At 43.4% G+C, this 20681-nt stretch overlaps 2 protein-coding genes across 9 annotated transcripts in view; one reads left to right on the forward strand and one right to left on the reverse strand.

Annotated features, from left to right (window-relative positions):
* The window catches only part of GABRA5 (gamma-aminobutyric acid type A receptor subunit alpha5), a 57796-nt gene extending 44015 nt beyond the window's left edge, over window positions 1-13781 (reverse strand). The window contains exons 1-6 of one of the 8 annotated variants that reach the window (XM_038140854.1): window positions 12514-12971; window positions 11810-11864; window positions 11030-11182; window positions 2954-3075; window positions 1089-1156; window positions 758-978 (exon numbers count right to left, since the gene is read on the reverse strand). In XM_038140854.1, the coding sequence (XP_037996782.1) occupies window positions 758-978; window positions 1089-1156; window positions 2954-3075; window positions 11030-11115 (497 nt within the window). In that variant the 5' untranslated portion in view covers window positions 11116-11182; window positions 11810-11864; window positions 12514-12971. Of the gene's footprint in view, window positions 1-757; window positions 979-1088; window positions 1157-2953; window positions 3076-11029; window positions 11183-11478; window positions 11678-11723; window positions 11865-12214; window positions 12448-12513; window positions 12972-13044 lie in introns of those variants that run through there. The other 7 variants (XM_038141702.1, XM_038143506.1, XM_038145188.1 and 4 more) reach the window with 7 other exon arrangements.
* The window catches only part of GABRB3 (gamma-aminobutyric acid type A receptor subunit beta3), a 199364-nt gene that overhangs the window by 35983 nt on the left and 142700 nt on the right, over window positions 1-20681 (forward strand). The window lies entirely within an intron of this gene.

Raw genomic sequence — 20681 nt, forward strand, 5'->3', positions numbered from 1 at the left:
CCCTGTTGAAGATTGACAGCAGTCTTAATTACTAGAGGCTAATTACCTTTAATGAGGAAATTTCCATACTCTGATGTCCTGAAATTTGGGATTTGTCCTAAGACACCTAAAATCATTGACATTATATCTTCTATCTGCATTATGCAATCATGATTCTTGGCAGTATACTCAAATCAGAAGAGGAGTAAAACTCTGAAGATCTGAGACATCCATTTGCTCCTTGGTAATATAATGTCCCAGCTTTGTTTGCAGGATTGTACTTGCTAAAGCAGCTCCACAGTGCTGCTAGCTTATGTAATTTATCCCTGTGATCATTTGCCTTTTAGGACTATTAGTCAAATTAACAAAAAAAAAAATATAACAAAAGCTCCAAGGGTTCAAGATGTACTGCCCCAGAAGAAAGTCTCAGTTTCTGGTCTTGGATACTGTTTTCCTGCAATGTGCACTACAGCTGCAAACACAAACAGTAAGAGAGAACAGATCATCTTAAAAAAGCTGAACTGAATCATCAAATCTGTTGAGAACATGCTTTCCATTTAATCAAAAGAAATAGTTAAGCACTAGCACTATTCAGAAGCTACTAATTAATCTGTACTTGAAGGCTACAATTATATTTTTCATTTTTCTTGATATTCATACAAATATGTGTGCAAAATTGGTTCCCAGGCTCTACTAGCAGTGGAGAAAATGATGCTTCCCACAAGTAATTGTAGTTATCTGGAAATCAGCATCAGAAGACATCAACCCTGGCTATTACCTCATGGTATACAGCAGAGTGCCATCATCCTCCAGGCGCAGAAGTTTGTTTGGGGTTGTCATGTTGTGAGCAATAGACTTCTTGCCATTGTGGAAAAAAGTGTCTGGGGTCCAGATCTTGCTGGCGAGCAAGTTGTTAAGAGGGAGGCGTTGCATAGGTCCTTTGAATCGCAGCCTTTCATCTTTCCAGCTTTGTCGGAAAAAAACATCAATGGTGTATTCCTGGCACAAAGAAACACTCGAGGTATTGCAGGATCTGAATAAAATGATGGTTCCAAAAATGACTTTAGCAAAGTAAACACAACCGAGTTGGCAGCCACATGCTAACTTACCATTTCTGTGTCTGACACAGGACCAAAACTGGTAACATAGATGTCTGTTTTCACCTGAGTTATTCTCTCTGTAATAAACATAGGCTCCGCATCAGTAATTGCTTTAAAATGCAAATACCTACCGGCAATGCTTATTTCTATTAATTTCTGAATCACTTGAAAAATCCCCAAAAGACTGAAATTAAGAGCATGCTTAAGTAGACATTTCATCCCGGATCAAATGCAGTTGTTGACCTTTGGGAGTCCAGGCTTTGTTCTTACAAACAGAAAGAAACCAGCCCTTCAAGGGTGCATTTCCTCTGACTGACAGGTTTTGATCATAGAGACACAGAACGGATTGGGGTGGAAGGGACTCTAAAGATCATCTAGTTTCAACCCCCTGCCGTGGGCAGGGACACACTTGACTAGATCAGGTTTCTCAGAGCCCCATCCAACCTGGCCTTGACCACTTCTACAGATGCGGTATCCATAGCTTCTCTGAGAAACCTGTTCCAGTGCCTCATACACCCTCAAGGTAAAGAATTTCTTCCTATTATCTAATCTAAATCTACCCTCTTCCACTTTAAAACCATTACCCCTCATCCTATCACTCCCTTATAAAGGGTCCTTCCCCATCTTTCCTCTAAGCATCTTTAGGCAATGGAAGGTTTCTATAAGGTTCCCCCAAGAGCTTTCTCTTCTCTGGGGTGAAGAACCCCAACTCTCTCATCATGTCTTCACAGGAGAGGTACTCCAGCACTCTCATCATCTTAGTAGCCTCCTCTGGACTTGCTCCAACAGTTTCATGTCCTTCTTATGCTGGGATTCCAGAGCTGAACACAGTACTCACAAAAGCAGAGGGAAAGAATCTCCTCCTTCAATTTGCTGGCCACTCTTCTTTTGATGCATCCCAGGATGGGATTGGCGTTCAGGGCTGTCAGTTAACACTGCCAGCACTTACGCAATACCTACCACACGATCAGATGAAGTGTATCTTGGAAGGACCTACTCCCTTCTGCTGGCTTAGTGATCTGCCTGATTCCAGACATCTATCAGAGATGTCCGAAGTTAGGTCAAATTATTTCTACCCTCAAGTCTCTAAGTCTTATGGCATCTTTTCAAATCCAGGTCTAATTTAATTTAAGGGCAGAATTTTCAGAAGTTCGTTATATAAGATAAAAAGCATCGAGCCCTATTTTCAAGTATCTCTGTGTAAAGTGAGAGGAGAAGGAGAGAAAGGGATGAAAGCAATGTGTTGGTCTCGCAAGAGGAAGGGGTGGGGGTAGCCAGATTAAAAAAGGGCCAGGAAGAAACATAACAGATGGTTTACACATGGGTAGAAAATGAGAGAAATCTGGGGGAAAGAGAGCTGAAGGAGGGCTCAACAAGGTTAGGATGGCAACCACTATTCACATGCTATGGTTTTAAAATAGCTGCTGTAGAGGTTATCAAAAAGACATATCAATATAGATTCGCCGTACTTGTCTAAATATGGACGGTTTGGGGATCTGTTTTTAAAAGAGATATGCATTACCAACATAATTTTATACAGGCTGACCAGTAAGGCAATCTTGCAGCAACCTGCTAGCATAATGTCTTGCTCACTTTAGGAAATACTAGAAAGAAAACCCCAAATTGTATTCAATTACAGAAAAAATGTATCACAGATGCTCTCCTAAGCCAACCTCAGATGACCTGAGTGACTGAAGAACACGACTTTCAGTAATCTTTTTCTTGTGCCCCATTTGCTGGAGACAAATCTGCTTTCTGGACTTAGTTTAGCTAATCAAACACAAGTCCCCTGTCACAGCCAAGAGCAGGTACCACTTGAGAGGGCACCATGCAGACAATGCTCCTGTCCAGCAGGGGACAACACGTTATCCTACCTCCCAGTCCTGGGCGCAGTCTGTTGTCGTAGCCGTCCAGCAGACCGTCCAAAATCCTGGTGAATATAGTGATGTTATCATTGGCCTCCTCTTTTACTGATGGTGTTGGCGTTTGTGAAAAGCTGTTTTATACAAAAAAAAAGGAAACATGTCAAAAGCCAAGCTGGTGTCAAGGGGCTTCAGTCTACAGGGTACTTTGTGGTGGAGCCTCTAAGGCTCTCTCCTCTCCTGCTGCTCCTGAACAGCACAGGGAGCTGCAGCCATTTATTTCATCATTACTATAAACTCATAAATAGCTCTCCCTGGAGGAGGACCCAAAGAAGGACCCACACCATGGAGGTAAAACCATGGGATGCAGGATCGGGGGACACCTGAGCCCTTTCATCTTTGCCTGTAATGCACAGGCAGATCCCTGTCCCCTGTGCTACCCCTTCCGACATCAGCCCCACCACCTCCCCAGTGCTGGCATGGCTCCAGCCATGGCAGGGAGCAAGGTCAGCTCATAGCACTGGCAAGAACTGTTACTGGTTTTCCTAAGGTTAGCTCTCCATTCCTTGTGAACTACTCAGCTAGCTGCAGAGCTGCCTGAGAAGCACAGGTGTGCCTGGAGATGCACCTTCAAGTATACCTGAAAATGCTGTTCAATCTTTAAACGCCAAACAGCTTCTAATTTTCAAAGTTTCTATAATTTATTGCCAGAACAAAGGATGAACTGTGACCTTTTTTGAGGATAAAAAACTCTCACTACATTGAAAAATCCCACTGGGGTATCACTGGGGTATCTGAAAAACATACTGCTGTACAGAAAAACACAGTTCTTCACTCCTCCTCTCTCTTTTGCATAAATTAGTTCTCCCTTGTAGTATGCAAATAACAGCAATGTGTAGTGGGCCTCATTCCATATCTTTTGGGCCAGATTTGTTTTTATTCCGAACTCTTTTTTATTTCATCATTTTATCCATGGCTCAGACCTAGGAAGCTGCTCACAGCACAACTAACAACTCGCATTTTTTAATCTGTTTGATTTTCATTTAAAGATGCTTAGGAGAATCCCCTGCTTATTAATGCCCTTGCTTATCTAAAGAATAGACATGGGAGATTATCCACAAGCGTGCTTCACCTGCAGCAAGCAATGAGCATCTCTTAAGACAGCTCACACTAGGCGCTTATTCATGATTCAGCCTCTGCTGAGATCACCAGCAAATCCTCCAGCTGTGACAGGGCACACTGCCCCACCAGGAACTGTACCCTGCCTCATGCACCCTGCCAACAGGCAGGAATAGCTTACACTCAGCAACCTGAACTCGATGGGAGACAGAGATAAAAAAATAAATAAATAAAAAGAATCCATGTTTATTTACTACCAGTCCCCAGGAATATAAATCTGTAAATAAATAGAGAAGCTCTGAGCATCTCTCAGAACAGCTTTCCTTGCAGAGTACTTGTAAAATACGTGGTTGCCTTACCTAACAGAATAGGATTCATACAAAGAAAGACAAAGGGACCTCAACCTGATTTTACCTGCATAAGGTTTCCACTAATGAGACCTCACTGACAACCCTGTAGTGCATCTGGAAGTTTTAATGACACCAGACCTAGCTCAGAGCAAGCTGCTCTCAGCCATGTATCCCCTCACAGACCCAAGCAACCCCCAGTCCTGCACTCGTTCCCTTTACAGTTGGTATGCTTCTCCTGAAAGAGGAAGGGATTGCAAAGCCTCTCAGGACACAGGAGTAAGGTCAGGTCGAGGGAGCACAGATGTGATTCCCGGAAACATCGAAGCCCATGAAAACGTCTGCTTGAGGAGGTTTCTTATGACCTAAGTGCAGTTAGCTCCGCTGCAACCCTCAGCAAGCTCCACACTGCAGAGCCCAAGGCCAACAAGGATCTCTGCTCATTGCAGGGGAGGCATAGCCACAAATCTTGCCTATTTTTCATCTCCATGGTCAAAAGACCGAATTAATTCTGTTTTCTTTGCTGTGACCACAACCTCTAGTTAGCAAGTGAGGCAGACAAGAAAGTTAATCCAGAACATACAAACTGATTACAGAAACATAAGACATGTTTTCAGGCTGGACTATTCCAGAAAAAATGACTGTACACTTTATTGTCAATTTTAATTGAAGGGATTCACCATTTAAAAGTGAATATTCCCAAGTAGCAGCCTAACAAATACAAAGAGGAGACAGAACTTAGAGACTCTCTTTAAATGCAGCAACCACAACGACTGCTTTGATAAAATCCTAGTATAAAGCATGAAAATCCAGTACACCTAAAATACTATTTTTGACTCTTCTCATCTATTCTATCTTTTCTTTTTCATAAGAAAGAGATATCATGCTGTCTGCCTGCTACACCACATCAACGTAGGAACCCATTTTCATTTTCCACTGCATCTGACAAAGAAGCAAAGACATCAAACTTCATTTCATTCCTACAAGTTTCATGAGAAGCTGTGACTAGACAAGGGGAGAGCAATCTAAATTAGTGCCTCATTAAGTAAAAATGTGAGGTTAGCAGTCATCTATTCCCTCTGGCTCGATGACTGGGCCACTCAGTATGCATGTAGCTCAGAAACAGCCTCAGCAAGACCAGCCCCGCTCCCCTCTGACAATTAAGAGATATGGAGGAGACTTGCAGGGTCATCATGAAAGATCTTGGGAGAAAAGGACAGTACAGGTAAAATGTAGGTGTTGCATTGGGAGACGGGAACAAGGGATATCAAATGCGAAGCTGGGATTATTGCAAAGATGCAGAGGTGGGACACAGGACACAAAGCTTCACTAGTATCTCTGCTCTTGAAAAAGCTTGTTATTTTTAGTGCTTATGGCTGAATTCAAAGCCAATTGAACTCTGAGGGAGGATTTCCATTGAACTATTTTTGTGGGGATGGGACAAAATATACTTAATTCTCAGAACTGCTCCTTTCAATCTAAAAAGTCATTGATGCTACTTCCTTCTATCTCAGCTATGTACATCTTTCACAGGAATAGTACACACACCCCATATACTGAAATACTTTTATTTCTTCACAACAAAAACCAATTATTAGAGGGAAAAGATAGAGAAACAACGATGTTGAAGACGAGTAAAAAGTCTGCACTTCTGCAAAACTGCAATCCAATTTAGATTTGGCAGATGACTTCACCCAAAAAAGAAGGCATCTGATTCCGAATTTCAGTGAAATGCCAGTATTATGTGAAGTTGTATTTGTTGGATTGCTGTTTGCTTTTATGTGTGACTTTTTCACACTTTTCTGTCAACATAAAGTTAGCATGTAATTTCTGTTATTGAGATTGCTGGTAAAATGCATGTTTTGGAGTAAGGGCTGAGATTGTGGTAACATGTAAAAAGACATGTAAACTCTACTTGCAAAGTTACATGCATATATTAGATACTATATAGCTCAATGAATAGAGAGAAATAGGTGCTACCTACCCTAAACTAATTATTTCCACATAGCTAAGGATTAGGCTTTATCAACATATTAGTAGGTAAGCACTTTATTGCCTCTCTGCAGCGAAAAATGTTTTTATAGAAGAAATTTTCAGTTAGGGATAAAAATAAACCTATAAAAGAATCTTAGGGAAATGCTAAGAAAATTCAGAGATAATTGCATTTAAAGCTCATTATTGAACATAAACTAAACCAACCAGGAATACTTCTCATCGCATTTATTTAATATTGCAATTTTAGGGTAACTGAAAAAATCAGAAGCCACAGAAGGGGCCCATCAGTGTAAAATGTAATAACTCTCTAAAGATGCTCAGCTACCTCTTCTGATAACTTCATAATTTACCACTTTAAACATCTTTTTTTTTTTTTTGCCATTTAGTCAGAATCGTGGTAGGTACTACTCACAGCTTAGCTGTAATAAGAGGAAAAAGTATGATAAGATATTTAATGATTTTCTCAAAACTTCTTTAAAAAGAAAAGGTACACATTTCTGAAAAAATAACTGAAGAGTATTTTACTACTAGATATATTTTACTCTCTCTCTTTAAAGAGTAGTGTTTCCAATAACTTGCTTTAATAGGATTGCAATTATATCTGAATTTCAGACAAATTAACAGTTTGTGGAAGACAGTGGAGAATGCAAACTGTTGGAAAAAGCAGCTGGCCAGACATCAAAGGAAATAGATTTACTTTTCTAAGTTAGCTTCTTGCCACCCCTTCTGTATGGATTCTTGAAATCTAAAAATGTTGACTCTGTGAATTTGTGCACTGAAGACTCAATTCTTTCACATTGGATAAGAACAGAGAGCTGACTAAGATGATGAAATTTTATAACTATTTTCAGATTCTTTAAAAATAATTTAATTATTTTGTTTACAAGAGCAGTGTTTTACTACCTTCTGGGAAGGAGCAATTTTTGAGCAGTGCAGTGAAAGCCTGTTTTTCACAAGGTGACATCTTACAGCTCTCCCCATCCCCTGACATCCTAATGCCCCTTTCAATGTCCTGAACTGCTTCCAGGGTCATTAAACACCTCCCAGCACTCTCAGCTCCCCAGGTCACTGACCTGCAGCTTCACTGGGAGGCACTGCATGCTGGGGCTTCTCCTGCACCAAGCAGAGCTGGATGGCCTGAGGGACACTCCTGCTCTTTGGCCAGCCGGCAGGCCAGAGATGCTGAAGCTGTTCAGCTGTTCAGCAGTGGGACTGACTGATACCTGTCTGCCTCCTGCACGCAGTTCTAGACTGCAATCTAGTTTTCCAGTTATTAAAATTGTCTAATGGGTTCAAAAAGCTATCTGGAGATATGAAGAATGAAAGGAAGACAGAATAAATAAATAGACAAGCATGACTGCATAAGGATACAATAATTCTTACGAAATTAGTCTTTATGAGGAAGAACTCCCTAGCATCACAAGTACTTGAAATGAGGTATCCCAGCAGAACTAACTGCTTAGGGCTGCAGAGACTAACTTGAAATAACAGCCTGAAGGAGAGGTATGTTTTGCCTAAACAGCAGGATTATGGTGTTAGTAATAACGGCCGTGAGCCGGAGAAAAAGTATGTGAAAATACAGACACACCATGGACTGGAGTCTTCAGAGTGTACAGAGAAATGCTGCGTTGGCTTCACATAATTGGGATCTTCTGTTCTCCGTGTTTCTGCTATTACAAATATTATTAGCAGATGGCAACTATACCGTGGGTACATGAACAACGTCCATCCCTGTTGGTTCTGGCTCTTAGACAGATTTCTGAAATTGCACATCCAAAACACAAACACACCAGGACTGGGCATCACCAGTGGGATCCCATGGACCACCTGGGATTTGCAAAGTAAGAGCTGGCCAGCTTGGAAGCAACCATGGGCTACCTTGTCTCAGGGAGATCTATGTGTAAGCAGCCACATGTGGCAGCAACCGTCACAGGACTGCCACTACCTGGGCAACCTGAGAGCTCACAAACAGTGTTTTATCTCACCTGAAAATACTCTTCACGGTTTTATTTTACTTTTATTGTTTCCCTAGCTTTATTGTTTAATTTTGAGACAATTGTGAGCTACTTTGAAATGCTTAAGTAAAGCACCTTAACTTGTTAGAGCATTATACAACTCAAGGCTGAATTCAAGCAGGCTTGAAAAAGCTTTGACCCGTGCTGGACCGTTTCTGCAGAAGTAGATTCACAAAACTGTTATACCAAAAACAGGAGTGGGGGGGACTTCAAAACCTCTTCTCAGTTCATTTATATCTTTTCATTTTAATTCAGTGATTTTTCTTTAGATAGCTGCTACCAATTATGTCTACAGTCCTCCTCTACAACCTACTAATGTGGATAATTCTCGATAGTCATTACACATTTTATGTTTAACATTAATCACAGTCTTTTGCTGAGATTTCTCAAGTAGTCTAGTAGATTGAGATACATAATTTCTGTTTATGTTACCAGGCATTGTGCATCAAAATCCCCAAGGCGGCTTTGGCTATGTCAGCCAAAAACCGTATTTATGATTTAATATAAATATGGAATGACTATGAAGAACTGTAGAAAAATATCTGCCTTCATCTGTAGTGTCCTACAGTATTTTGATTTTTAATTTGTGCTCCTTTGTCCAATCACTTTTATCTAGCACATTGCAAAACTGACTGCAATATAACAGGGCAGTAGAAACATGGATGAAGCTAATAAAGAAGAATCTGGTAGCAACAGCAAGTGTTATCAGTATTAGATTCCTGCAGTTAATACAGCAGCCTACATGTTAATTGTACTCCTCCGTCCTGAAGAGTCAGTCCCAAAGCACTTAGCAAATTACACTCTGAAACTGCTTCTGCCTCTGAAGCAGAAGCGCTGGAGCATCCTCTGTCTTTCGAGCAGGGTCAAAATTCAGCCCTAAGGCAGTGTGTGAATGGTGCAGTGAATTGGAGCTGCTTATCTCTGCAGGCCTGGACTAAAATTACTGGATCAGAAATGGGGGGCGAGGGGGGTGGGGTGGGGGGAATTTATGTGATGATCTCATTTTAGTGCACAGAAGCTTTTTGACTCACTTGCAGAAAACAAGTGTCCTAGTTTCCTCTAACTGTCCCATTCTGGTTATCTGCCAGGTTACAGGTCACACTGATTTCTACCTGGGTCTTTGATTCAGTATTTGCTTTGGAGTTGAAAGGGAGTTAAACCATCTGGGGTTTGGGTTGTTTGGTTTTGGGGTTTTTTGCATCCTCATCTATCTATTCTTGTGTTAGAGGAGATACACACTTAAAAGACCCACACACCGAGCAGGTCACACTCAGCTATTGCAATGTGCTGCCTTCTGCAGGGATGATGAACAATCAAAAAGGGCTTAAGGTTATAGTCACCAAGATTTTCTCAATGTGGAAATACTTTGTCAAACTACAATAATGTAAAGATGAGTTTAAAGCAAGTCCCACTCTGCCCTCTTAAATCCTGTCACAAAATCCTGGGACACTTTTGCCTTAGACCATGGTGAAAGAAGGACCAGGTTTTTCCAAGGTGAAAAGATGAGTGTGCAGCTCTTTGCATCCTTTGTAGAGTGCAGTCCTACAACTGCTCATGTAAATCTCTGAGGTCACAGGCTTCTGCCTACCTGCACGGGACACGTGCTGGATACCAGGCTAAGCTTTGCTTACAGCACAGACAGTCACCACTCAGAGTTTGGTCTTTCTCCTAGTTCCAATCTGGAACAAATCCGTTTACTTGAAATCAGAAACTGATTTGCATCTCCATTTTGTATCTTCTTATAGCAAGGAATTGATGGGTGCACTTGTGAATCAGCATGTTGGGAGGATTCATTTTTTTCTGGTGAAATCATAAATAATTGTTCTCCTCCACAAAGAAGAATCAACCTACGTTTCTCAAGCACTTGCAAAATGCTTTTTCCAGATTCTATTGTATAGCTCATATTCAGAAAGTTCTTAAGATGTCTGGGTATAGGGAAAACATATAAATAGAGGGTTTCTGACTTTATTTTTCATTTTCTGAGACCTACAGTTGGAGCATCTCTTTGATACAGTTTTCAGAATATCACTGTCAGGAAAGCATCTGAAGCAAACATAAGGAAACAGTATTCCTTGCTATATGCTTCAGGGAAACACAATTTCTAATTATCCTAACAAGTTTCCAACGCAGACATCCTTCTAAGCAGTCACTATCTTAGGTCACTCAGGAGAAAAGCCTGTATCAGCTAATAACATGCATCAAGTCTCTCTGTCGCAGTTTTGGGGTTTATTTTGCACTACCGCCTATAACCAGCACCCATCAGGTGAGAGGAAAGGTGCAAGATCCCGACATCACAGACACAGGGGCAGAGGGCACCACAGCCCCCGGCTGTTCTAAGCCCAGGTCAGAGCACTCAGCAGCTGCAGGCCTGGTCTGAGCCCCTTGTGCCCCACAAGCCTTTCCCTGTGCCACCATAGCAGGCATAAAGAACTGATGCAAGAGAGCAAATTTGAACAGGAGAGCAAACCACTTCCTTCCCCCTGACACCAGCACCTTAAGAGGAAACACAAAGCCCGCTTGTTTTGTTCAGCTGCTCTGTACCACACGGAGCCAAGGTTTCTCATATCCTTAAAAAAGCCACAGCAGAAATTCAAATGCAACTGGCAACTCACCCGAAGTGGCTGGCTAAACTCATGGAAAAGCAGAAGAGGAAGAAGTTTTTGATCATGATAAAGTCAGAGACCATCCCATTGTCCATTCCAGAGGAGAAGAGGAACGCAGGTGGTTGCTTTGGTGAAGGTGCAGCTGTTCACTTTGTTCTTACACTGCAACAATACAAAAAATTGATAAATTATTGCATGGACAGAGAGCAGGATAGCGGAGTTCAGCTAACACCGCATCTTTTGCTATCTGCGTTTCTCACAAACTTATCTAGGCTTATGTAAACATCAGCTGTTTATGTAAAATTGTGTATCTTCAAGGACATGTTTTACCTTCTGCTGTCAGCAAACTGCAAAACAGGAAAAAATCTTTGTGGCCCAGCTTTTCCCAATATTTATCTGTGGTACAAGTAACTAAAAAAATAGCCACCATTTTCCAAATGCCAATTTCAACCCTTTACCTATTTCAACAACTTCCACATGCCTGCAAACCCAGGGCTGTGTGCAGCCTCCGCATCCTCTCCTTCCATCACAATTTTTTCCCATTAAATACCCGGCTTCCCTTTCCAAAATCCCAGTTGAAATGCCAAGAAACACCTACTGCTTCTTGGAATTCATGCTGCTGATGCACGGCTTAGCAAAAGGAGGGTGGGTTGTTGGGGGGGGGGGGGGCGCGGGGGGAGGAAGAGGGTAAAAAGTGACCTTCCTCGCAAAGGCACATAAACCTCACGCTAGCACGAAGAACGACAGTAATGTAGCTGCTCCAGCGACTGCTGCTTTTTGGATACCTGCCTCAGCGACCAGATCACCAATTTCAGCATTGTGCACTAACGTTTTCCTCTGTGCCCTATTAAAAACAAACAAAAAACCAAAACCACCACAAAACCCCCCAAAAGCCAACGAAACAAAAAACAAACAAACCACCCCGAACCCAACAAAAACCCCAAAACAGCCCTCAAAAATACACCCAGAGGAGAATTGCCTGGATTTTCCACCTGAACCCTGTGTCCCCGTGCTACATCGCTCAGCAACTTGTTCTCCCACCCCGCCGGAGCCGCAAGGCAAAACGCCCGAACCAAAAGCCGCCACCCGGGGCTCCCCCGCCCGGCCCGCGCTGCCCCGCAGCGGGTCCCTCTGGCTCCGCACCGGGCACTGCGGGGCCGCCGCTCCCTCCCCGCCGGCCCGGCCCGCCCGCACCTGTCCGGCGACCGTCGCTCACTCGCCGCCTCTGCCGCGCACTGCGCCCGGGGCGACGCGCACCGCTCCGCTCCGCGGAGGGTGGCACCTGCCCGCCCGTGCCCGCTCCGCCGCTCCTTCCCGTCTCCCCTCCCCGGTCCCCACGGCACCCCGGCACCGCCCCCGCCCCGTCCGCCGGCCGAAGTTTCCCGCGGCCATGTGCGCGGCGCGGGGCGCGGCGGTGCCCGCCCGGGGGGCTGCAGCCGGGGTTCCCCGCCGCCCTCCGCCTGCCCGGCCGGGCGCGGGAGCCCGGCGCTTACCAGCCGTCGGCGGGGGGACGAGGACGAGGGGGCAGTGTTTGCCCGAAAGTTGCGGAGCGGCAGCAGGAGCGGAGCGGGAGCGGCGGCGCTGCCTCCCGGCCGCTGGCAGGCGCGGCCCCGCCGCAGCGCCGCGCCCGCGCCGCCCCCGCGCGGAGCCCGCGGCCGGGAGCGCGGGGCGGTGTGCGGGGCGCGCCCGACCCTCGGGCACCCGGAGCTCCTCCCGGCAAGGGGCCGCTCCCGGACCCGTCGCAGCCCTGAGAGGCTTCAGCGGCTCCCCGAGCTCGCCGCACTGGTCTCCCTCGAGCAGCCCCCAGCGAGCGCCCCCCGGGGCAGGGTCCCGGGCGAGCCCGGCCGGCACCGAATGCCCTCGGGGAGAGGGAGCCCCTGCCACAACCCGGGCGTGCAGGTATCGTGTGACTGTGGGGCAGGGGCACCCAGCACGGCCGAGGCTTGCCGGTGTATAGGCTCGTTGCATCACACGTGTATTAGCGTACATATGTATAAGCACACCCCTACATACCCAGATCTTACCTATGCTCCTCTTCCAGTGGACCTGACCTAAACCGTCATAGCTCTTAAATGCTGAAGTGGTAGGTTTATATCCACAACATAAAGTCTCATTTTACATCCTCAGTGTTAGACATCCATAGTTTATATATCAGTATTGCATATTCCAGGAGACCTGCAGTAACTTCGAGGTTTCCTTGTGATCGTGTGTGGTGCTATTCCTGAAAAATGAATGCATTGTTTCAAAGCTTCAATGATAGGAGCATCACACTCGCTATATGTTCAAGTCACATATGTAATGTACTGCTTGCAGGTTCATTTTGAACTACATGAAAGATGAAATGAGCTGTATAGTCCCAGTTCCTCGGGATTCCTTGAGATGAATGCAATGTTTTGCAGCATGCGCATCTTACACGTGATAATATATGATTTCAGTATATACTGCTGTGACTGTATTTCAAAGTAACACTCCAAAGTTATTAAATTACCAGATCTAATCAGTTATTAAATTATCAGATCTAATGAGGTAGTGCATGTCTTTCAGGCAACGTTATGGATCAATGAAGCGCTTGGTTTTTTTCCTATATCCGTATAAAAGCTCTATGGAATTAATCCCTCCACTGAAATCAATATTGGTTCTGTAGTTCATTGCCACAGAGGGTGCTGCTCTATGTGTGCCTAGTTCTCAGTCTGTGCTGTCTGAGTTGAAAAATGGTCCATAGAAATTTCAGTTTACTTTTTTTCCCACCTAACGAAACCAGAAATGTTGCACCAGGGAGAATTTTCCATGTAAACATTGAATCATTTTTCTAGTATCAATCCAGTTGGATTTTTCTCGGACAGCTCTTTGTAATTCCTCTCTTCAACATTCCCTTGAGACTCATCAGGGATTGGATTAGATGATTTTTAAAGGTCCCTTTCAACCCAAACCAGTTTATGGTTCAATGGCTCTATATCTGGTGCTTAGCTGTGTTCGTTTTACAGCAATGATTTATGATCTTGAATGCAGAGCCAATGACATACGTTGTTCCTCGTTGTTCCTTAGTGACTTCAATAAATATGAAGTTGTGAATGAATGTTGCTATCAGAACAGCTTTCCCAGTGCTTAAAAATATCTGAGTTAAGTAGTATGAAGCGCCAGTAGTTTCTTATTATAATGTTCATGCCTAGGAGTGTTTAAATCACATTTTTTACAGTGCTTTGATTTATAGTACAAGCTATTTATATCTCTATATAGGTGATGTTATAAAAATATGTGATCTTTAAATAATTTTACAAAAGAGTTATGTAGGAATATTGGCCTAGAGTTGAGTGCAAGCAGGTGAGATCTGTGTGCTTCAGCCTCTCGCTCCAGCTCCCTGGCGAGCAGAACTGAGTCTCGGTTCCTCTGACTCCCTACATCTTCTCCGCGAAGCCATATGCTGCAGATCCGCTTAGCAACACCAAAGGGAGAGAACGTTTAGGAACTGGGGGAGCCGAACAAGAGCAAGAAAATGTTTAAGGAAATCTTAAAGAATAGGAAAAGATTGATGGTACAGAACGGTTTGGGTTGGAAAGAGATTTTAGCGTTCACCTAGTTCCACCCGCTGCCACGGGCAAGGACACCGGGAAAGCGCCTTACAGCGAGCTGAGCAATGCCGGCGTCCCGCGTCGCTGCGCCCCGCGAGCCGCGCCGAGCCCACCGCTCCTCCCGCCTGTCCCTGTTCCCGGGCGGCCACCTGGGCCAGGGGCTGCGGCTGCTGCTGCTGCTGCCGCTGCTGGAGCGGCGCCGGGGCCGCCGGAGGGCAGCACAGCTCCACGCAAGCGGCGGCGCCGGGGCCGCGGAGCGGCGGGGGCCGGGCGCCGCTCGCTCGGTGGGGCACGAAGCGGGCTGGGCAAACGCTGGCTGCACAGCTTGGCGGGCTGGATCCCGGCAGGACGGTGGCTTTGGCCTGTGATCGCGGTTATTGCCAGCAACAGGGAGGTTGCGGCTATGAAGGCAAAGGTATTGCGCGTCCTCCGCCGTTTCTTCAGGCACTCCCTTGTGATTCACACCCTGTTTGGATCCTCAGCCTCCTTGTCACGTTTTAAAGGATATGTTGAATTTAGTATGTGAATCAAATGCATTCTATTAAGGTCAGGGAAATGTCTTGTTTGGTTGATTGTTCTCTGTGCTGGTGTGTAGCAAAATACGAACATGGCCATTGCATACAGTGATTTTCTTTCAAATTTGGGAAAAGCTTGCATGGTCCCTCTCTGACAGTTCTCCTTCCTGTTTCACTAAGTAATGTCTCTTATTTGAAGTGATGAATGCATTTGAGGTCAATCATCCTCTACATGGGACTGGTACAATAGTGCAGGGAAATTGAGCTGTGATTTTTACCATGTCACATGCTTGGGAGCTCACCAGGAAACACACACCAACCTCTCGCTGTGTTAGAAAATTGCCTGTTTTGCCAGTAGCCAAAGGTGCCTATGTAATTGATCAAGTCATGCCTTCTTCTAGGACAGTTACAGAGAGCTCATGAAGTTGTGTGGAGGTGTGACATGTGGTGGGAATTGGTGTGAGTAGGCTCTTCAGCGGCATTCCCTCTACCAAAACAATTCAATTCCATCATCTGGGTAGGGAGGACTGCCTGTTCTCTTGAAATCTTTAACCTTTGGCCACTTAGCTAAGATTCCATAAAAGGCAGCACTTGGAACAGTGACTTTAGTGATCCAAATCCTTTTCCAATAGAGAGCAGTCTGAATCCATCAGTCATTGAAGAAACCCCTAATCATCAGCTAAGACAGACTCAGTGACTTTCAATGCAGAGACTGGATCTGAGCAAAGGGTGAAAGTCTGGTTTTCACTCCCTTCTTTACTGGTATCTCTAAAGACTGGAGTCAAGACTCTATTGAGCCCAGGTGAGACACATCCAGAGTTCCCCAGTATGAAAGAGACATGCACATGGTGGAGAAAGCCAAGCAAAGGACCAAGAAGATTATTAAAGGACTGGAGTGTCTCTCCTATGAAGGTGAGGCAGAGAGAGCTGGAATTGTCCAAACAGTGGAAGAAAAGGCTAAGGGGGATACTTATCTGTGGGTATAAATAGCTGAGGGCAGGGGGCTGAAGAAGAGGGAGACAGATTTTGCTTAGTTCTGCTGGCTGACAGTAAGTCCTATGAGGAGGGAGCTGGGGTTGTTTAGCCTGGAGAAAAGGAGGCTCAAGGGACACCTTATTGCTGTCTACAACCACCTAAAAGGGGGCTGTAGCCAAGCAGGGGTCAGCCTCTTTTTCCAAGCAGCAAATGAAAGGGTGAGAGGAAATGGCTTCAAGTTGCACGAGGCAAAGCTCAGGCTGGACATCAGGAAGAATTTTTTCACAGAAAGAGTTCTTGAGTATTGGAATGTGGCATTTAATGCCATGGTCTAATTGACAAGGTGGTGATCAGTCAAAGGTTGGACTTGATCTTGGAGATCTTTTCAAACCTAAATGATTCTGTGACAGGAAAAGGTACAGCCGTCACAAATTAAAAGACATGACATTCCATGTGAATACAAGAAAACACTTTTTTTTACTTTAAGGGTGGTCAAACATAGGAACATGTTGCCTAAAAAAGTTGTGAAGTCTCTGTCTGTGGAGACAAAATTTGACGGTAAATGATCCCGGGAAACTCACTGTAAGTGACCCTGTTTGAGCAGGAGGTGGACCTCAGTAATCTCCAGAGGCACCCTCCAGCCTGTGCCATCCTTTGAAAGTCTCTCCTACTTTCTCCAAACCATTTCACAGCTGTGTCTGGTAGTGAAATGATGAAAACAACCTTGATGATGTGAGCGTTATTAGAGTCTGATAGACTCTGAAGCATTTGATGTATTTCTGAATGAAAAGGAGGGATATTGACAGCCTTTTTTCTCTCCTGTAATGCCATGGACACCATAAAACATGACCAGTTTGCTGCGTTTCACTTGTCTGCTGGGCCATGCTGCAGAGAGAGCTGCTTTTAGGACCTGGTGTTTTGGTGGTTTGTTCTGAGCATCCCAGTGGCAATAGGGAACTTCTTACCTGAGTTTTGTGAAATGTGGCTGGGGGCAGGGTAACACAGGGAAGGATTGCTCAGAGATAGAGTTGGTCCCTTTCTGTGTAGCACAGAAGACATTAGAGGTGCCATTGGGAGAGAGAGGCAGATGCCCACATGCAGTGTTCCAGCAAAATTCCAGCTGGCTGTGAGAAGTAACACCTTTAACAAGCAACACTGATACTTCTGCGTGCTATTTGTTGTGATTCTCAAATCTGCAGGTTCAAAGGTTCATCTGAATCTAATCCTGAGCTGGGTGCTTTCTGCATTAATTCAGTTTGGAAATGAATGAAAGGTTTCATTTTCTCTTTGGCACTTGATCCTGTCTGCTGTGGGCAACCTTCAGACCATTTTCACATATTAGACTAGCAGCTGAGCAAATGTCCAGGGTGTGTCTGAATACTGTAGTTGTGGATTTATACAATGTCCTAAGATTCACTGTTTCTGAAAACCACGCAGGCACCTTTCAGAGGTCCTTACTCCAAGACTAGAACCCCGAGTGCTGGCAGCCTTATTTCTCAAAAATGTCTGTCAAGAAATGTAATGACTTTGTATTAAAGACTATTTGTATTAGAGACCTTGCCCCATTAGACAAGCAAAATGTTTCCCAGAGATACCTCCCACACCCAAAGGAATGGAGAACATTTCCAACATTTTTCAGCCCATTTTAAGGTTTTAATGCTCTAACCCTTGGATTAGTGCATTAAGGCAAAGATTGTTACTTAATGTAATGTGACATCCCTGTCTTTCAGCAGCCATATAAAACTACCACCTTTTTTCCAAGCCTGCGTAGGTGTTTGATTCCTTACAGCTCCCTTGTCCCTTACCCATTCTCTCGTCCCTACAGGTTAACCCAGCTGTGGGGCTGGTGGGTTAGCCCATCAGCCCTGACACTGCCCTTCCAGTGCATTTGCAGGGAAATGTTGCTCACAGGCAGGTTTGGACCATTTGTTTGTATCAGTTCAGCTTGCCACTGAGACAGCCCTTTCTGCCTCTGCCTTGGAAAAGAGAGAATTTCCTCCACACCAGTGGATAGCAATGAAAACTCAGAGTGAAGGGTCAAACCTCATACAAATATTTTTCCTGTGGAAGAATTGTGCTTTTATTTATGTCCTTACTGGGTTCAGATGTGAAATCTGCTCTCTGTTCCAGCAGCCTACCAAAGTCTGCCCTTGAAACACAAATAATGAAAGCCAAAGGGATTTACAACACATCCTGGTTCATGGTCTTAGATTTGGGAAGCAGAGGAGCTACCTAACAAAAATCCCTCCTGCATCACACAGTCCACAAATTTCTATAGTACTATAAAGTATGACTTTCTGTTTTGCTTTCCTCTTGAGTTGTAAGAATACAGATTCTTTTTTTTCTGGGGTATCCTTAAACTGCAGCAAGTCACCTCTTCCATGAATGTTATATCCCATAAACAAGGGCCTGCTGTTATCTCACCTTGAATCTTCCTCTGGTTTCTTCTCTTGTTGGCACAGTGCTTCTAGCAGAGATAAGTTTGTGGACACAAGATTTTTGCACACAAGTGAGCATCAACTCCAAAAACCTGTGAACTGGAACTTTATGACCCTATCATATATAAAATACCTTTAGTTAATTTCTTCAAAACAGTTAAATTTACTGGTTAGTATTTTAGCTCGGTAGAGTAGCAGTTATATCTATATCTGAAAAATAATGGGTCATTAGGGTAGCATTGTACATACTCTTTAAGGCCTCAGCCTTGAGATTTGGGTGCAGATTTACTGTAAGGTGCTGCATGGTGCACTCCTGGTGAGGATAGAGCATGCCTTTAATGATACAGTGGAGCAAAACCCCATCTAATTAAGAAAGTATTTTGTGGAGAATAACCACACAATTCAGCTTCATACATATGATTCCTAAAGAAATCTTAATCAGGCTTAAACTGGAGCATGCGAGCTCTGCATCAATATTCAAGGCTTTATGCATATGCTACTGTACATGTAATTCCTTCATAAGAGGAAGGAGAGAGCAAATCTTAGCAGGAACAACACAGAAATTCATTGAACTAAGAGGAACAGATCAATGTTGATAAATTCTTTATTAAGCATATATTCAAATATTCATAATGGATGGAAGGTGAGTGTATTAATGGACAATGTAGGACTATAGTAAAATAATGTACTTACTGATGTTAAGAACAGAGTATTTGAAGTTTAGAAATTGGTTAAATACAGCCAAGAGGAATCAAAATCTATTTGACATTCAGAGTAAATCTGTGAGTTCTTTTATACATGCATATGCATGTATCTCTCTCTCTCATATTTAGGTTATAAGATCTACATATTGATGTCTATTGATACATGTATGTACATATCAACTGTCAGCTGGGTTTTGGCTGGGTAAATACTAAGAAAAGACTGGATTAGCGTGTTTTAAGTTGTTGTGATGAACCCAGGTCTTTTTTTGGCTGCTGTAGTTTCCGTATTTACTGCATTTCCCTGTGTTGTTTATATGTGTGCTGGGCATACTGACAGAACTCATTATTTCTGTTTCTGATCAATAAAGGTAACTGTCAAAGATGCCAACAAATATTAGTATCCACTTTTGTAAAATTTCACATAAGCTTTCAAGTCACCCTGTTCATGATTCATTACAATAATTAGCTGCTGCTACAGGAAAATACATTAATGCATACCATTTGGAAAGCTGTAGACACTACTTACATTTATTTTAGGATTTGCAATATACTGATTTTCAGGCTGAATTTATTGGCAAAGGTTAGGTGGGAATAAATGTTCTCAGCAGTTCCGAATCCCATTAAATGTGACTTCTGTTGTATAGATTCAAGTACTATAATTAATAAAATTTCAAGAAAAGTGAGTTTTTAAATTGTTTTATCTAGAATTAGCTTTTACTGAAATTGAACAGAGCTGGTTAAAAAAAATAAAAAAAAGGAAATTACCTAGAGTGCCTTGTTTTGGAAAAGATATTGATGATTTCAAAATATTTACAGGATTTCAAAATATTAATGATTGAACTATAGCAACCATTAAAATATATCACACCAATGCAGGTGATGCCAGTCCTGCAGCTTTGTAGGAAAATACTTTATCAGTCTCAGTGCAGTAGAATTCAGAAAGATAAAAATAGTAGCATATATCAGTCAATAAGCCAGATTTTCATGCAGTATAAATTGGCTAAGTAAAGGGCAGCAGAACTACACCCATACATCAGCTGAGGTTATGCCTGGAGTGTGACCTAGTAATTATGACTCAGTCAATGAGAGTTTGTTTGAATCTGAAGAATGAGATTTGGCACAAATATTAAAGAGGTGCATTTTTTTTTCATTTTATTGCAAACTAATTCAATGAAAAATGCAGGTGGCTTGCTCACAAAACAACTGCAGTGCAGCCTCAAATTTGCCAATTTGTATTAGTCAATGGAAAAAAAGTAGATTAAAACAGCAGAGTTATTAAGCATTTGGGTTTTAATATTTCTGAAAACATCAGTGGGATGGAAGAAGAGGCTATAATTGCAGAAAAACTTAAGAACAGTTGTGAGGAGCCATCATATAACCCATGCTTTTGATGGGCTATTTCTCACTTATGCTGTGAGAAAGTCAAATTAATTCTTTGCTATGGGCAGTCATTTTCTTTT

The sequence above is a fragment of the Motacilla alba genome, chromosome 1 (assembly GCF_015832195.1).
Source record: "Motacilla alba alba isolate MOTALB_02 chromosome 1, Motacilla_alba_V1.0_pri, whole genome shotgun sequence".
Taxonomy (NCBI): Eukaryota; Metazoa; Chordata; class Aves; order Passeriformes; family Motacillidae; genus Motacilla; species Motacilla alba.